General features: G+C 38.1%; 1 protein-coding gene across 9 annotated transcripts in view; it reads left to right on the top strand.

Moving 5' to 3' along the window:
* ESRRG (estrogen related receptor gamma) overlaps positions 1-16,944 on the top strand; it is a 371,220-nt gene that overhangs the window by 318,957 nt on the left and 35,319 nt on the right. For all 9 annotated transcript variants that reach the window (XM_066546421.1, XM_066546417.1, XM_066546420.1 and 6 more), the window contains one exon: positions 4,191-4,352. In XM_066546421.1, coding sequence (XP_066402518.1) covers positions 4,191-4,352 — 162 coding nt within the window. The remainder of the gene's footprint in view (positions 1-4,190; positions 4,353-16,944) is intronic.

Consider the following 16,944-nt stretch of genomic DNA (forward strand, 5'->3'; position numbering starts at 1 on the left):
TCTAGTACTCTCATGGATTTTTTTTTTTTTTTTTGCTTTGTTTTGTTATGTTTTAATAATGTCCTTGATTGTATCTCTCCAGGCTGAAATTAAGAGAGAAAGAGATGATCATCTCACTGCTAAAATACAAGTTCCATCCTCTTTGCGATTAACTAAAAATAGTTAGGGGTTTTGCTTTGCAGCTTATATAAACTCAAGCAGTGACTGTACTAATTCCATGAAGTAAATTTAATAGCATTATAGCTGTAGTGCAAGAGGCTGATGTATTACCCTGCAAAGACACACAGGCTCTGTATCAGGTGTTGTAAACTCTTCCAAATTCAAATGGGAATACGCACATCCAGTTGCTCCTGCTGAGGAGGTTAATTTGCTCCTAACATGGATAAATAAGCCAGTGAAATAAGGAGGGCAAATTCCTTCTTGTCTCCCATTTGCCTCTGCCTCTAAGCCTCTGACAACACACATGTCAGGTATTAGCCCCTCGAAAATACCTGGCTGGATGGAAAATGGAATCTGTTTCTGATGGTGTTCCCCAGTAGGGGACAGTGCTGTGTACAATACGTTTGAGCATATGGGGATCTGGAGAGCAAATAAACAGTCTTTGAACTGTAAGTGAAAGGGCATTTTAGCTGTGTCAAAGAAAAAACAGCCAGTTTTACATAAAATTAAGGCTTAAGTGAACATATGGCATAGTTTCCTTTTGCCTTTCCAAAAAACATTATGCTGATTATATTCCTTCAATTGTCCAATCTGGCATCTTCTACTCAGCCTCCATAAGCTGTCCCACTGTTCTGTAAATACAATCTAGGGCTGTGCTAAGCAGATTTTGCACATTATAATAAAAACTTTCTGATAATACAATAAAATTTAATAAACTCTAATGCTTAATTTCATTAGAGGTTTAGTTTTCCTGGGTGCACAGATTGTCAGTTTTTCATTTACTTGATATTGTCATTGAGTAGAAATGTTGATAGCCTAACATACCAAAAAAAGCCAAGACCAAACAGACAAAAAAACCAATCCAACCCAAAAGCCCCAAGCCCTTAAGATATGAGCAGAGGTTAATGCAGTTGTACTGAAATACAAGAATCTCTGTGTAAACCCAAGATTATTGCAACGTGTGCATTATTACATTACCTATAAGGCTATAACTGCACCAATTTCTGTAAGCTCCAGTTGTCTGAGATAAACTAACCTCCTCATAAATCATTACTCATTATCTGAGTGCCTCCCTCCATTTTTCTTAGCTTGTCCAACTATAAATAATTTTGTCATAAACATTTTTAAAACTTAATTTTCAAATCCTGGCATAAGTGTCCAGACTTGAAACAGTTGAATTGGTTTTGTGTGGAAGTAGCCTGGGAGATTTTCTGGACCCTGACTGATAGTTTGTGTGTAACAAAGGCACAGGAATGAAAATTGGGTTCTATTGATTCTAATTAGGGAAACATTAAATAAGATTTACCTTGAAACAGTGCTCATGGCTATTCAATTTCCTGAGTGATGGAGTTTTCTGAGTACATTCAGAATTTTTCTATGTTCTGTGCTAATGCATGTGCCAATACATGTAGCTTTTTTCCCCTGTAAGGAAAGAGCAGGTGTTTGGAGGATCTTTTCTACATCTACTTCTGATCTCTGTTGTATTTTCTAGCTTCACCATAGAATTTAATGGCATAGATTTCATTGACTGCAGAAATAAAAAGGATTTGAGATTTTGCAAATCCTGAGTCAAAATAGTCAATATTCCTAAATCATCTATGGAATTCCATTGGTGAGGAGCCTCATATGTGAATGAAAGTTTTTCTTTGGCCATTTCTTCTGTTGCAGGGGAAAAAAAACCCAGAACTTGGGGATGAGAGTGCTTCTTCATTCATTTATCATGGTTTAAAAAGCCAAAAAGTAGAAGTCCTCAGCTGCATATTTTTGGATGTTAAGAAACTCTTTATTAATTTATTCTATTTTCCTAATCCATTAAAAATACTGGAATTTGGAAAGAAGTAATGCTGTCTTTTCTGACTTACATGTTTTCTGTGTGAAAGTGAACAGGTTATAAAGAGACTGTTAAAAAAACAAAAACTGCAAAGGCTGTTTGCCAATATAAGTTTAAACTACCATCTGTCATTTGTAAATAAGAATAGAATTCCTCATTAATCAGTTTGATAATCAGTCAACTGTTGAGATCAAAAATTGCATCAGTTGGCATAGTTCCTACAGTTCATATAAAGCATGAATATGTCCCCTTGTAATAAAACAAGCTTGATGTGATGGTTTCCAGTTGGCTCTTGCACTTACTATATGAAGGACTAACATATATCACAACTTCTGACACACAAATTTGGAATAAGGTAAAAATTGTAGAGACAGTAGATCAGAGTCAAGGAGTCTCTGTCACTAAAGAGCAGTAAAGTATCAAGAATCTGAATCAAGTGAGCATTTTATGGAAAAATGTCATGGACTAGTAGGGATCCTTTCTGACACTGATGCCTTAGGTTTTAGCTTTTATATTTCTCAGATTCTTTACTGCTTTAGTGTGTAGTTCTGAGCTTCATATTAAAGGAGAGTGAGCTCTCTTCACAGACTAGGTAGACAAAACAATTCCTTTTCTAGCTTGGGACCAAGGTCAACTGATCCAAATTTCAGGCCCAAGAGCATTAAAAAGAGAGAAAAACAAGGATGAGACTTCATAACCTAAAGCTATAATTGGACAATTAACTCCAATATACTTATGGACCAGAGCTTATAAAAGTGTGAGACCTCAGGACAGGTCAACCATTTCGGGTCTGTCTGGGGTGTAGCCCTGGCTGGGCTCTTATGCTGGCCAAGATCTATCCATTGAGGCCTTCTAATAAATGCCTACTTTATTCTTTAACTCTGCCTAGCCTGTGTTCTAGGTCAGCTTTGACAAGGCATCAGTGCTGCTGGGCAAGTCACATCCCAGTCAGCTTCCATTGCAGGAGAACAGAACCGTGTGGTCTGTCCTGTGACATACATGCACATGGGGAAAATTATACTCATTCTGGCAGCATTCTCTGCACTCAGAAAATACTTGGTGTCTTCTCACAGTGGAATCCCATTTATATCAAGCCTTATAATGTTTTATCTCTCTGAAGGGAACAGATTCATGTAAAATCACTAAAGGGTGTCATTTGGGCTTTAAATTCTGATGGTGCATTTGAGGTCAAAAGATGTACCTACCAGGAAAAGTAAAATGTAAATATATTGGGAAGTATAGTAATGTACCCTGTATTAGGAGGCTTAATGAATTAGTCCTTTTCCCATTTTTCAGTTCTGCCTTCTCATAGTAATAAATCAGGCCCCTGTATAGAGATAAAATATTTCTATTGTGCCTTCACATGGATATAGTACTCATATTATGTTTATCCTACTTACAGAATAGCAACACTGTATTGTAAATCTTGTGGGCTCTTCTCTTTTTTTCTTCTCTGCATTTTCCTATATAACTTAATTGATTATTCCAAATAGATGTCACAAGTCAACTGAATAAAAAAGTAAATATTTAACATGTGAATAAAAATGCTATATAGATAAAAATAAGCAATGTGTGACTATGATAAAGTATCATTCCATGCACAAAACCAGTTTTCTGAGGTAAAGTTTGCATACTTTCATACTTTGCTTAGTTTTACACTCTTTTTTCTCTTTGATTTTAGTGTTTTTTTCCTGTTTAGAAGTAAGAAGGAGATGATTGGTCTGGGTTTGTAGGTAAAGAATGGTAGTTCAGGTCACTGACAGAAGTTACAGGTTTCAGTGATTGACTAATTGCATGTGGTATTTACTCACTCAAAAATACGCTGCCTTTAAGGGGTAGGGTGAGTTGCAGGTAAAAAAATGAAGGCAAAATTTTTCTATTTGAACAGTAGAAAATGTTCTATAATGCATTAATCTTTTCCTATAAAGTTTGTACTCCAGTAATTAACAGGGATCATGTATTTCTATGTTCTATTGAATTTATTATTTAAGAACATACATGTCTGGCTTGGTAAACACTGTTAATGGATCAGATTTGTTTGTGCTGTAACCACTTGTAGGGGGTCATGAAGTTACAGTAAGGTGTAATTAAGTTCAGTGTCTCAAGACAAATTTTTGTGCACTTTGAAATCTGAGCCGTCTGTTTGAAGTGTAGAATGATGCTGCTGGTGATCTTGTAATGTTCTGGACCATTTTTACAGATAACAAGATTGTCTCCCATTTGCTGGTGGCTGAACCAGAGAAGATCTATGCTATGCCTGACCCCACTGTTCCAGACAGTGACATCAAAGCACTTACCACTCTTTGTGACCTGGCAGACAGAGAACTGGTGGTGATCATTGGATGGGCTAAGCATATTCCAGGTACGTACAGGGTTTGTTGCAAATACATAATGTACAGAAATCATCACGTGGCTTATTCTGTGCTGGTAAAAAATACTACTTTTTTCTCTCCTTACAATGCATTAAGTTTTCCTAAGGGTCCAGAATATTCTCACAGAACACAGTTTAGATGGTCATGTGTTTTACCTTGGAAGTAGTAGTGTTGTTGCTATGAGTGTTACTAATGTTAGTAAGTTTCACATGCTACTTAGAGAATTTTTTTTCATGTATTGTTATTATTAAGATAAACTCCCTTTGCTATCCAGAGCATTAGCCTGGCATCAAGGGTCATACAAGTCCTCTCCTCTGTAGTCATCTGATTCAGCAGTATTTGAATATAAGGCTGGCTCCTCTGTTAGGTAAATGCAGCACTACTGACCACAGAAGGTGAAAAAATTCAGTTATATTTTGGCAAGGCACAGAGGAATTGTTCTTTCCATTGACTGATCTAGTGTGAGAACTGAACTGTACCAGCAATTCAGTACAAAGAACTGAATTGTCCCAGAAAATCTCCCCTTACAACTTAGTAAGAGTTGGTCTGCATGGAATGGACTGCAGTCTGCATCACATAAATGCACTGATATTAGAAAAGCTGACTGGCAATCTTATTAGCAAGAAAAATGGGGATCATCAAAAGCAGTTTCTCAGAAGATTAGCAGTTCCTTCAGATAACATTTCAGGTGTATTTTTGCCCCTCCCCAGTGCAGAGATGTTTGTTCTTGCTCGTGAGCTAGCAGACAAACTTACAGAAGTCTCCTGGGTTCTCAGTCTATCACCTTTCACAAAAGTCACACAAAAAAGGTCAGCTTTTTCTCTTGTTTCTTAAGGTATTTTTCTTGTCCAGCTGATGAGTGAGCATGTTGGTGTGTTTTCATCAGCTCATTAGTTTTCTAATTTTGATAGTGGAGCCTTATTAAGCATGAGAGTGGATAACCTTTCATTCCTCAGAGTAATAAGTCATTCTCATTTTAGATGCAATTTTGGGACAACTTAATAGTAGAATAAATAATCCAGTCAGTTGTTTGTTTATCAGAGTTAAAGGTATTTTATTTGTAGTGTCAAAAGAAATTGCAAAGAAATATTCTTGCTGTTTGTTTCTTTTTCTCTTGTTCTTACCAGTTCTTCTGGGTCATCTTGGATAAATATAAACATAATATATACACAAACACAATCAAATAATAATAATAATTTGTACCTTTATGAAGTGCTGTTTTTTTTTTACTTCAGAGGAAGGACAACAGCCTAGAGATTCTAAAATAGTCAGTTGAAATTTAGTCATTCTCTGTGCCACAAACGGTGTATAAACAAGCTCTTGTATCACAAGCAATGTTTTTCTGGTACAGTTAACTTATTTCTGTCTCCTTAAACTAGTTTGTCTTTATGCTTTGAATGCTACAGTAATTTCTTTAATCAAATTGATGGAAGTCCCTTTCCCAGCCCACACTGAAACCAATTTATTGGTCATGATACGCCGGCTATGTTGCTAACAGTCGTAACGAACTGTCAGGCAATATCGCAGTGCAGCTAATTTGAAGTCATTAGGTGTGCAGCGTTCAGGCAACAATTTGTTACAGTGGTTAGGAACACAGCTGACATTTCTGAATGGCTTTGTTCAGAGCAGTTCTAGATGAGCCCAAGCAAATTGTAAACTAATTTAAACATCACTCTATATTATAGGAGCTACTTTGTCTTACACTGGTTGCTAATAAAGCACCCCAAATTAAGTCAGAATGAGTTAAGCAGGTGAGTTTGAGTTTCATCTTTGGAAGATACCTAGATCACCTTAACCAAAATAGAGTAGCTCTCAAAGAAGTCAGTCATGCTCCATAGCAGTTGCAGGGGAACTTTTGTCAGTCTGATTTGTGAATATGCTGTGTAGCTTGGATTTGGCTGGAGCGATGGGAAGAGCAGAGGGATGAGACTGAGCAGCCTTTTAAATCATGGCTTTGGTTAGTGTGGAAAAGTGTGGATGCCATAAACTGGCCCTGAAATTTTAAAATCTGAGCCACTTGAGGAACTTACCTGCCACAAAACAGCATTTTAGTACAAGGTAAGCTCAAGCCACACCTACAGTGGTTAAGCCACCTTAGGTAAGTGCACTTACCTCATTTCATTTACAAATGAGAGTTTAAAAAAAAACTCCAGGCAATAATAACAATCCTTTTATAAGCTGTCAGGTAACAGAGGACAGTGATAAAATCTGTGCTTGTTGCCTGGCATTTGGTCACAAAAATCAAAATGCTAAAGGACAAATACAATGAGCTTTTGTAGCTTGATTTTGAATGTTGGACGGATGAACTTGGACTGGCTATGCTCAGCTGATATCTGGCACGAAACAGTATCTGGAAGAGCCTGCATTGGTGCTGCCTGTTTGCAAAACTAACAAATGTTACTGTAGTCAGAAGCATAACAGGATGGGGAAAAGGATGAATTAGGAAAGGGGTGCAAATTGCATAAAAGTTCACTGTAGCTTGGCAGACTAAGTAAACCCTTGGTGTAAATCTTGTAGAGTCGATTAATTACACCAGTAGTGAATTTGTGCCTAGCACAGCAAAGCAGCAATCAGCAAATCTTTCTTTACTATAGTGATTTCTTAAGGTTCAGTGTAATTAAAGGCCCTTATATATCAGGTGCTTAATAACTAATAAAGATCTCAACTCTAAAGCATTGCAATGTAAAATTTGTCTTCGTGGAGGAAGCCAAAGCAATGTTTTTGCTCTTGTGAAAAAAAGCCTTTTAATAGGATTATCTACAAAAATGTAACAATGCAATATTCATTCTGCCCCAGCCAACCGTTTCCCATTTCAGTCACAGACTAAAAAATGTTTTCAAATTATACAAAGTTCAAGTCCTTTCATAAAATCATTAGTATTTCTGTTGTATTGGAAATATTTCAATAGTTGCTTTTATTGAACAAAAAGTCTATACCATATACAAAAGGAAATATTGAAAGAAAAATATATATGGAAAGCCTTTATCAGTAAATAGAATTAGTCTCTGTGCATTTATAAATCAAATAAATGGAAAGTGTGTTGTTATGAAACATGACCATGTCTTATCTGAAGAAGAAAAAGATCACAATGGCATTAGGAAATGCTTGACTTTAGTTAGAGAGGCGTAAGGGCACAAGAACAGATGATGGTGCCCTAATAGCCCTTTTTAAGAATGACAGGGCCCCGCCATTAGCATCCTTTTATATCCTTGGAAATTGCTCATGCCTCGCTTTTATGGTTCCTATCTGCCTGACTCTTTTTTATTTCTCTTTCAATTTCATCCGCGCTCGGATAAGCGCATGCTAACACAATATGATTGAGCTGTAAAATGGAACGCTGTCGCCTCTAATCTCTTTTATGTAGATATGGAGGTACTTCCACACTCCACTTCATTCTCTCTCCATTGTTGGCCTTTTTAGAATGTGTTGCCGAGTAATGGAGGCTCAGTCAAATATTAGAGCTAGGTTTCACAGGGTGTGATAAGAAGATTATCAGGCCAGCAGTCAGATCTATTGTTGTTCTTTGTGTCAGATTAAAATATTCTGATGTACTGTAACTTCGTTAGTAAAATACTGAAGGTGCTTAGGGAGGGAGGCTGATGCTGCTTCATCTCCTGCCTGATGAGACAAAACTCTTATTAACTGACCCAAATAAACTGTAAATATATTAGGAAGCCTCTGCAAGACATTTTATTTTATTTTAATTTAATTTAATTTTATTTTATTTTATTTTATATATCTATTTTTAAACTTTTATTTTAGCTATCTTTTTAAATAAGGAAACCTTTCTTAATTCAGTATTTTCTGGTAGTTGAGTTTCCCACCCTTCACATTGTATTTTGGGGAATTTCCATTTCATTGGTTGCATTATATTAATTAGGCTTTTGCTGTATAGGGTAGTTTTCTGCTGATACCTACTCACAGTACCAGTATGGTTTAGGCTGGAATTTTGTAACTCTCTCATTGACATTCACCAAAATGTGCAACATTTTTTGTATTAAGTGGAGGCAGCAAACATTAAGCTCTTAAAAATGTGCATAACAGGAAGCTAAAGAAAAAATGTTGTCTACAAAATTTGCATGCATGAAAAAACATCAACCAGACCATAGAAATCAACTTTTTGCACTTAAGATGAAAAATTTGTTTGGAAACAGTAAATCAGACTAATACATCAAAAATAACTAGTTACATTATTTAGTAAAATAAGCCTGCTTGTCTTCAGCTGTTGTCCCTGTTTTCTTAGCAGGAACAGTGTTCAAGGAAGGGAATAGTTAGAAATTGATACTGCCACTGGTGCTAGTATTAAAAAAAAAAAAGGCATGATTTTGATGTAACAAATACAAGGATGTTTTGAATATTTTAGTGTTAATGTTTTATGAAACATTTTTGTTCCAGCATACTCTTTGTGGAGGACAATATTTAAGCTTTCCTTTCCAAAGCAGCTCTCAGGGGTGTAGTTTGACATTATAATATTGAACAAGAACATGATTTGCTGCAGTGTTGTTGTTTCTAAAATACCCTTTTCTCACCATGTGTTTCAGAAATACCACCCCTTGTGTAGGTAAAAGCTGACCACAGTCACTTGTGTGGATTGTTGTTGGGGCAGCCCATAGAGAATCTCAGCTCTGCACGGGGGACAGGTCTTGCCTGTGCTTTATGTCTGAGCTGTGCTGCCTGCCGCTGTAAAATTTGTTTTTTGTGCTCAGCCTTCCCTAGTCCCTTGTGCTGCTAGCTGGATTTAGGGCCATTTCAGACACAGCCCTGCAGCTTCTGAGAGCACCCCATCACAGGGTGCCTGTCCTTCCACAGGCAGCTGGGCATGTAAATGTGGTGCTCGCTGTTCATGTGACATGGAATGGAGGATGAGTTGTGAGGTGCTAAGAGGTTGGCAGGAATAATAACTTGAGCCTCCCGGGGAATCAGGACATCCTGCCCTTTCTCAAAGTGCTAACTGGGACACTTTATCAAAAGCCTTGTATCTGCCCTTCTTTTAACTCCTTCTACAAACATGCTTTAAGTACAGAAACCAGACCTGCTCTTCCTGCGAGGGAGATGTTCTTGAACTCACAACTAGTGTGACATGTGATCTAAGGCAGGCCATTCCCTGGGCCTTGAGGGTAGAGATTTCAGCCAAGAGGTTTCTCAAAAACGAATTACTTCCTTGACCTCTGGCACTGAATTGTACAATATGGGAAATCAGGAATTGGCTGCCAGTTTTATTTTTGAGCATTAGTGTGGATGGACCACCCAGAACTGCCAGGGTTTAGATCACCATGTTGATTCCGGTTTCTCTAAGCAGAATGGGACAGCAGCGTGCCTAAAATGCTAGCAGTTCATCCATCCTGGTATTTGAAGTGCTGGGAATGGTGGCAGTTTTTTAGTTTTTCATATTTTGAAAACAATATCACAGAGAAGGGTTAAGTGATCTTGCAAGGTAGGGAGGAGGAGGAAGGATGATGCATGAATAAACATGTCCACAAGTCTCCCAGCATTTTCAAAACAAAACAAGGGTCTGTGTTGTGGCAAAAGGTGGTAACCAAAGGATCTGTTCAGGTTTTTAAAAATTTCCAACATACCCAGCTGAGATACAGTGTTGGGCTATTCTTGATGAATCTGTTGCTGAAGTCAGCAGGAAAATTTCAGCAGATTTCAGTACAAAAGAATAGGAGGCTTTGTGTGCAACTAGAGATGCACACTCTAAGTGTGTCTGCTAGTTCCAGTTCAGAACTGAGAGAGACAGCACTAGAGAGGTGAGAAGGTTTCTAATAATGCTAGACATAGATGTCCTGGGGTAAAAAAAGCACTTTAGTTTCCAGGTTAGTCACTTCTGGCATTTTTTTACTTGCATTAAATTAACTGAGGGGGGAAAAAATAATCTCAAACATATAAACATCTCATCACCTGCAAATTATACGTAAATATAAAATAAATGTGCAGTAAAACTTAAAAAGGCACTTGAAATTCTTGCTAGTTATGACTTCAAAATCTGTACCTATTCTTGGAAAAGCTTATTTAAGAGTAATCATCACCAAAAGCATAATAAAGTCAAAAAATGGAATTAACACGTAACAGAAGAACTTGGCTTAATTATTATCTTTTAACATTGTGGGGGGTTTTAGGGAAAAAAATCCCTTATTTAAAATGCTCTTCTCTCAAGATCAGAATTAAATAGTGACTTTGTGTCTCTATTAAGTTCACCTTTTATTCCTTTACAAGTACTTGCTTTTTCCTTCTGAGTGACTGTCTCCTTTTCTTGTTTTGTTGTTTTTTTTGTTTTTTTTTTTTTTTTTAAATCAGTCCTCTCCCTCCACCCATGCCCCCAACATTCACACTACACTGTCTGGCTGTTGCACTTTTTTTTTTCCCAGTGTCCCCCTTTATCTGCCTCAACCAATCTCCAAATGAATGCATGTCTATCATGGCCTTAGCTTTGACACTCTGGATATATTGATTAATAGTTGCCCTAAGCTCCTTTTAGCAAATCAAATTTTCACTTTTAGCAAGGATTTCGCCTCTGATTTATTCAGCAAAGTGAAATGCACTAAATTGACTTTGACATTCAGGGAAAATGGCTGAAAAACAAAGAGGGGAGGAAAGAGATATAAATTGTGTGGCAGCTGGAGACTTCAAGCATAAAAGAGGCCGTTTTCTACAGAATATCACTGGTTAATTTGGAAACATGCATTTAAACAGGAGTATAAATTATTTTCTTAAAATTAGATGGTTTTTTAGACTGAGGGTTTGGGATATAGTAAGGTTTACTTAGCAAAATGCAATATATTCAACTCAAATTCATCACTTGCTAATCATGGTGCAAGTGTGGGACCCACTTTTGTTGCCACTAATAATTATTATGTTAAACGAGAGACAAAGAGGTTTCTGAGTAGTTTTATAATGAGGTGCTAAATTGGTAAATATCTTCCTACCATTGCATTATGTTGTTCACTCCTGTGGCCCTTTAAAAATAAGAAATGATTAATAAAAAGAGAGCAAATCAACAGTAATGAATGCCAGTGCTTTTCATTTTCTTTCTGTAAACAAAAATGGCTAGTTTCTGAGTCTTAAATGCAAAAGTACAAAATGATATAGCAGCCATTTGCTATTATTCTTCCAGCAAAATCAAGAGTGTTGTATTACCCTGGGTGTCTTGTAGACTGAGTTAGAGATGTTGCATGACTGAAGTACCAGGAGGCTGAAAATGCCCCCTTTCATACTTGCAAGTGTTTGACTGCACTACTAAATGGAATAAAGGAGAGGGGAAAAGATGGAGAAAAATTATTATTCTCTTCCATGAGCAGATCTGGATGTTTTTGAGAGGGGTGTACAAATATGCAAATTAAAACTGGTTTGGGCTTGTTCTGTGATCAGATTCTACAGCAAAAATTAGAAAGAAATCCAGATGGTAGTTTGCTCAGTTAATCTGTAGAGACAGAGCAGGAGCCTTCGGTGGGATCAGTTGTCATGGGTGTACAAGTCAAATGTGCTGTGCCAGCCTCTGTTGTTCAAGGATCTGGCCCTGAAGGGATAAATCCCCATCAGTAGTCAGTGTACCAGTGGGAGCTGAGAGTTTCCTTTGTCCCCTGTGTGTACTCAGCACCTCAGGACTCGGCAGCACTGTGCAGAATCAAGGTTTAAGCAAGTATTTCCACTCAGGGGACAACAATGCTCACCTTTGTACCCACTTCTTGTGTGACAAACGGGTTTACTAGATTAGGTCTGTGTAAATTGCAGATGACTCAGTAGCAGTTTTCCTTCTTCTAAGCCAACAAGGAATTAATCTTATTACCAGAGGGTAAGAGGTCTAAACGTATCTTAACCTTTTTAATTTTACTGTAATCTCCGCTCTTCTTCTTTTTTTTTTTTTTTTTTGGAAGCAAGCTGGATGTGAGGCTTCAATAATTGCCTTTTGCAAGTGGAACACATCCAGAATACCCATACCCAAGATAGCTGGGGGGCACATTAGATTTTCAGGCATGTGACTATTTCATTGCCACCCCCCATAATTTAGCTTAAGTTTGTTAAAAGACCACTGGTTAAGAGTACACTGTATGAAAGACTGAAACTTCTGAAATAGTCTTTGAGGGGGTGTCATTTCCCAAACTTCCCCAAACTGTACAGTTCATACCTCAAGGGTGGGGTGGCCAGCTTCTTACAAGTACTGCATGGCTGCAAGGCAGGAAGATGCCTTGCTCAGAAATACAGGAAGAAAGTTGGAACAAATCTTGGCATTATTCCTTAAGTGAGGAATTTGCAGAAGAGGCAAATGCAGCAGAACTGAGCCTGTCATTCATGTTCACTAAGTATCACTTCTGTATTTACAGGACTTTTCTCCTCTAGAAAAATAGTTTTTTTTTCAACCAGATCCACTGTTTAAAGAACATCCAAACAAAGAGTGTTTTTTTCAGTTTTAAAATTCTTGAAGGCTTTGTTGGAGATAGGATGATCAATTTTATATTTCATTTAAATTGTCCTCTGAAAGGATCATAGCAGACACTGGGAATGCAGAAGTAAACTTAGAGCAACATAGCCCTCTTATGGTAACTATTTAGGCTCTTTTAAACTAAATATTTGACTTAGTCATCTAACTAAGCCTCCAACAAAAATACATTTACTTTGTTCTGGGTGGGGAAGAAAAGAGCACCTTCTCAGGCCTACATGTTGACACTGTAAATCCAGGATGGGAGGAGGGAGAGGGGAAAGAGCCAGTTGCTTAGATTGGATTTAGAGCAGACAGGTCTCCACCTGTATGACTGGGTCAGAGACACAGGATGGTCTAGTTTCCCAAAGTCGGCTGAGACCAGTTAAATACTGTAATTCTAAGAATGCCTCTACTTTCTCTCTGGATAAGTTCAGCTTCACACCTGCTTAACCTACATTAGAATAGGATTAATTACCTGAATTGCAACACCCCCTTAGCCAGTCAGCACGTTTCTGGCAGGGCACATGGTGACCTGGGTCTGGTTATATATAGTGTATGGATAACAGGGGAGCACCTGGGTTGTAATGGCAGGGCTCAGTCCAACCTGATACAAGAATCAGCAGTTTTTAAAAAATGAGTCTGCAGTAATCACCTTCTGCAGCAGCTGGATCATACAAGGACTTTATGAACTCACGTCTTCCTTGGTAGTAAGCTTTTTTGTTGGGCAATGCTCAATTTATGCACCCACATATAAATATATAGGTGTGTATGTGTGTGCAGAAAGAATCCCAAGAAGCACAGAATCCAAAGAGTGCAGGTACTGAATGCCCCCTTATTTAATTACTTAGATGGAGCAGTTACTTGACTGTAACTTTTGACTTGGTGTTCAGTTTTACTTAAATTCATCATGTCCAAAATTAATATTGCATAGCAGGCAGTATTAAAATATTTTGATGACTCTTCATACAAGAAAACACACAGCCTTCCTTTCATTTGAAAACATGTTCTGGAAAGTTCTCTGAGAATATGTTGGTCTGGCCAAGGTATTTTCCTCACCAAACTCTTGATGCACATATTATAGACAAGTGGAAATTTCACAGCATTTGACCCTTCTCCCCAGTATGTTTTCATCTGCCATGTTGTGCACCATCAGTTTCAATCAGCTGCATTAACAGCTGAGGTGAAATCAAATACTGAAATGAGACACAACTACACTTGCAGAAGGCTCCAAGTTCAGTGGAAGTGGTGCTTGCAGAGTCGAGTCAGCTCTCTTAGCAAGTCCTGACATGTTATGCATGAGAACACTGGAGCAAAGAGTTGTGGTGGGGGTGGAGAAGAGGCGGGGGCAAATCTGCAGTTTTCGTGCATCCAGCTGTTGGAGAGATTAAGGGGGAGCAGTTTAGCAGATAATGACTGCTGCTCATACATTTGTTCAAAGAAGTTGCACTTCTGGCATAAATATATCATGGCACTGGCAGGCTGCAGGGTGTATTTTTAGCCAGAGATTTCTTCTGGCTATGTTTTAGCATCATGCCTGCCCTGCTGAACAGGCATTAGACTCCAAACTTGGTACGATTCAAGCTATATCTGGTAACATATAAAACTTTCTGTGACCCTTGTGTCTCTCATTAATTAACTCTGCTTGCAGTGAGAAGAATTTAAGAGTCCTTCCCCATATCAGTCTCTTGTAGAAAGCCATTCTGCTCTGTGATCCGTCCTTCACTTTACTACTTTGAAGTTTCCCAGAGATAAAGTTAACTGTTGGGTGGATTCAGGAGCAGGTTGCTTAATGTCAGTGAATCTTCAGCTACAGATATAGCATGCAAAATGCATTGTGAATGCCAGATGATCTTCATTCAGTGAGATTATAGGAGTAAATTTTGAAAAGTTTCTTTGTGTTTTGAGTTACTTGAATGTTTTCTGGACTCCATCAATGCTTTGCTGAGTATCTTCAACACAAATTTGGAGTTTGCAGGATTGTGCCTTGCACATCAGTGGTGATGAGTAATTTGCTGTGTTCTGTAATCCTCATACATGAAGCACACCATGGGCTCTGTAATCAAGAGATCACTGGGAGATCACAGGGTGCCCCAGACAGGCAGTGCAGGTAGCACTGGGGACAAGCTGGGCACTGCTGTGCAGGGTTATTCCTGCTTCCTCTGTACCATAAACCTACAGAGGGCAGTGTCTGACAAGAGGCTTAGGTGGGCATTTCAGGAGATAAAGTGAAGGAAACAGGCTGTTGACAAGGAACATTTGCATCTTCATAACCAGCAGCATCATAATCAGCCAGCATCAGTGACAATCATAAAATCTTTCAGAGAGCCTGCTAGGAGGGAGAAAAACTACAGCTAAAACCAGCTTGCAACAGGGTGATGGGAGCACGGGCTGCCATGGGTCTCCTGAGTTCCAGTGCTGCAGCCAACACAGATGAACTCCCATTTGCCATTGATGGCTGCACGGACAAGTGTACTGTCTCCGTGGTAGAAAGTGGTAGCTATTAATATACTGAATGGCAATACTAAACAATTTAGGAGAAGCAGTGAAGTGTGTCCTTTCCAATTAAAAATGCAGTGAGAATTTTAGGTAGGCAAAATGTAATTATTTAATTGGAATTTGACCAGGATGCTTTTCCACTGTTAAAATAAGTATAAATTACATGAGCTATAAAACTTTAAATTATGAAAATATTTTGAGGTCTTTGAGCATGGTAATTGGGGCTATATATTCAACTTTGTTTTTAGCCTGACACTTCATAATGGCTGTTCCCTAAAGCAAGTTTTTTTTACATTATCGAATATCCCTTAGTGAAACAAATTAGCAATCAGTCTGGAAAATATTTAAGTAGTACAATCACATTATTTACACAGGCACTTCCATTGTGCAGCGTTCTCTGTGTTCCCAAATATATGTAGGATCACTTCCTCAGCTGTCAACATTCACGCTCGAACCTCCTTCTTTAGTAAAGCTTTATATGAAAATCCATTTAGGCCAATAGAAAGACTTGCCTTGATTTCACTGCTTTGGATCAATCCCTAAATACGCAGGTCACAATCTGTAACCTGTACGGAGTTCAGAGCTTTATTATTTGCCTTCTGCTTGAATTACCACTTTTGTGTAAATGGTGGGGGACTTTGTGCAATTCCTTGCACAAAGCTTTTTTTTCTTTTAATACTTCTTTTTATTATTATTAACGAGAAAGAGAATCCTACTGTGGAGAATTAGGGTCATTTACTTCAAGCTCAATAAGAGTCTGCTCTTATCTAGAACCATATTTCAGTGCTTACAGGAACATCAGCATCTGGCCAGAGTGATAGAATGTTTGCTGTGACAGAAACCCTGCATTTAGTATTTGGAAAAATTTTAAAACAGCATCCACATACCCCTGGAAATAGGTTCTCTGATGCTGTGGCCACAGTCAGTGATTCCAGTTGCTTGAATCATGTTGTCCAAAATACATTCTCCAATTAGCTTCCTATCAGGTTGAGGAATTTCAGGTATTTATTCCGTAAATTTTTTGCTTGTGACGACTGTTCTCCTGGGGTTCCCTGAATTAGAACCACCTTTTTTTTTTTTTAAATGCAGTTTTTTTCCCCCCTCATTTAGTAAAGGGGATTTTCACAATAGAGTTTTGCTGTTTGGGTTTTTGCTTGCTGCTTTTTAAGAACTGAAGGCACCATGAGTCCTCTCCTGGTACTCCCGTTGACACATTTGTGCAGTGCTGAGGTACAGGCTCCATGTTACATCCATACTTGGCTCGTTATCCTCTTATCAAGCTTTTTGCATCCCTTTGTTTATTTGAGGAGACAGGAAGACTGTGTGAAGGCTGCTTAGTCAGGGATATCAGCGTTGTTGGCAGGGGAGTGATTGCCAGTTGAAAAACAAGGCATTATTGCTCATTTTTTCCCTCTTATTAGTTTGATTACATTTGCAAATCAAATCAATCCATCAGACATGATCAGGCCTCGTCCGCATTTTAAGGAATAGTAATCTCCGTCTAATAAGATGCAAATGTGTCACATCGGTAAGTAACCAATAAATCATCGTCTTGTCTTTGGCAATCATTAAATATCAGAACCAACAGTCAATTTTTAGTATTTTCAATTTGCGATATGCCGCTGGAATATAAAGATAGATGGACGTAATTACACAAACCAAACACT

Source organism: Molothrus aeneus, chromosome 3 (genome assembly GCF_037042795.1).
Source record: "Molothrus aeneus isolate 106 chromosome 3, BPBGC_Maene_1.0, whole genome shotgun sequence".
In the NCBI taxonomy this organism is placed as follows: domain Eukaryota; kingdom Metazoa; phylum Chordata; class Aves; order Passeriformes; family Icteridae; genus Molothrus; species Molothrus aeneus.